This window comes from Pygoscelis adeliae, unplaced genomic scaffold, assembly GCF_000699105.1.
Source record: "Pygoscelis adeliae isolate BGI_AS28 unplaced genomic scaffold, ASM69910v1 Scaffold243, whole genome shotgun sequence".
Lineage (NCBI taxonomy): Eukaryota > Metazoa > Chordata > Aves > Sphenisciformes > Spheniscidae > Pygoscelis > Pygoscelis adeliae.
Window position 1 is genome coordinate 40,790 of NW_008824363.1, and position 1,177 is coordinate 41,966.

Here is a 1,177-nt window from a genome sequence, read left to right on the forward strand (position 1 = left end):
GTGTGCATTTGCCAGCTCAGACCTGGTGGGCAGGTAAATCGCTGCGGCTCACGGGGCTTTTCCGGAGCACGTGGGGCAGCTCTGGCTCAGCTCTGCTGCTCGACGCGACTGCTCAGGCGGGACGTGTTGCAAGACAACATTGCTGTGGGAATCTCCATTTTTGCATCATCTACCCAGTTTTAAAACGGTGCTAAGATGAACCATAAACTTAGATGGGGAGGGTCACACCCCTCGGGACCCTCGGCTTTCCCGACGGCTCATTTTAGGGTTTTTGGAGGGGAAGCACAGGGGGTCACATCACTTTGAGGGGTCTGCGGAGGCTGCCCCATGCCAAGGCCGAGCACGGTGCCTACCTGCCTGGGCTGCCATCATGAGGGCCGTGTTCCCGTCCTTGTCCTGCTGGTTGACGTTTATGTAGGGGCACTTCTGCAGCAGGGACACGATGTCCACGAAGCCCTTGTAGCAGGCGACCATGAGCCCGTTCTGGAGAGGGGCCAGCACTCAGCACCGGGGCTGGCACTGCACCATCCTCCCCACCACGGTGCTCCTCATGGTCCCCCTCACTTCTCCCCCCCACCCCAAACCAGACAGGCTCAGGATGGGAGGACAGACGAGGTTCTGCTCCAAGGATTGGATCAATCCCAGGAGACCCATCCCTTGTCAAAGCCATCCCACCCAGGACTCTCCCTCCTCCTCCATCTGCTTTAGCAACCACCATCCTTCAGGATTTGCCTATTCCCGGGAAATCCTCTTTCTGCTCCGCAGGGTGCCCACCCAGCCACTCACCCTCCCGTTGATGTCCAGCTCCGTGGCCTCACTCCGGGTCACCCCGTGCTCCAGCCTCTCCTGCACCAGCTTGGCATCGTTCCTGGTGCAGCACTGGTAGAGGCTGAGGTCCCCGGCACCACCAGCCCCCAGAGAGAGCTCGTAGCAAGGATAGATGGAGTCATCGGAGAAGATGCTGCTGGTGTCCGAGGGCTCCGACTCACCCTCCTCCTCCTCCTCTTCGTAGTGCAGCTCTGGGTCAGAGGCATCTGAGCTGGAAGCAGGGGCTGCAGCATGTTCTCCTCCACCGCAGGCATCTGTCATCCGGCCCGGCTGGGGGGAGCGAGCCCAGCTTGGCCCCAAGCCCTGCCTGGGGCCAGGAGCCTCTCCCAGGAGGACGCGGGGGCACTCC

General features: G+C 61.5%; 1 protein-coding gene across 1 annotated transcript in view; it reads right to left on the reverse strand.

The window, feature by feature from the left end:
• ANKRD33 (ankyrin repeat domain 33) overlaps window positions 1-1,089 on the reverse strand; it is a 2,537-nt gene extending 1,448 nt beyond the window's left edge. Inside the window, exons 1-2 of the mRNA XM_009319889.1 lie at window positions 787-1,089; window positions 354-483 (exon numbers count right to left, since the gene is read on the reverse strand). Coding sequence (XP_009318164.1) covers window positions 354-483; window positions 787-1,089 — 433 coding nt within the window. The remainder of the gene's footprint in view (window positions 1-353; window positions 484-786) is intronic.
• Between the last annotated feature and the right edge of the window lie 88 nt (window positions 1,090-1,177).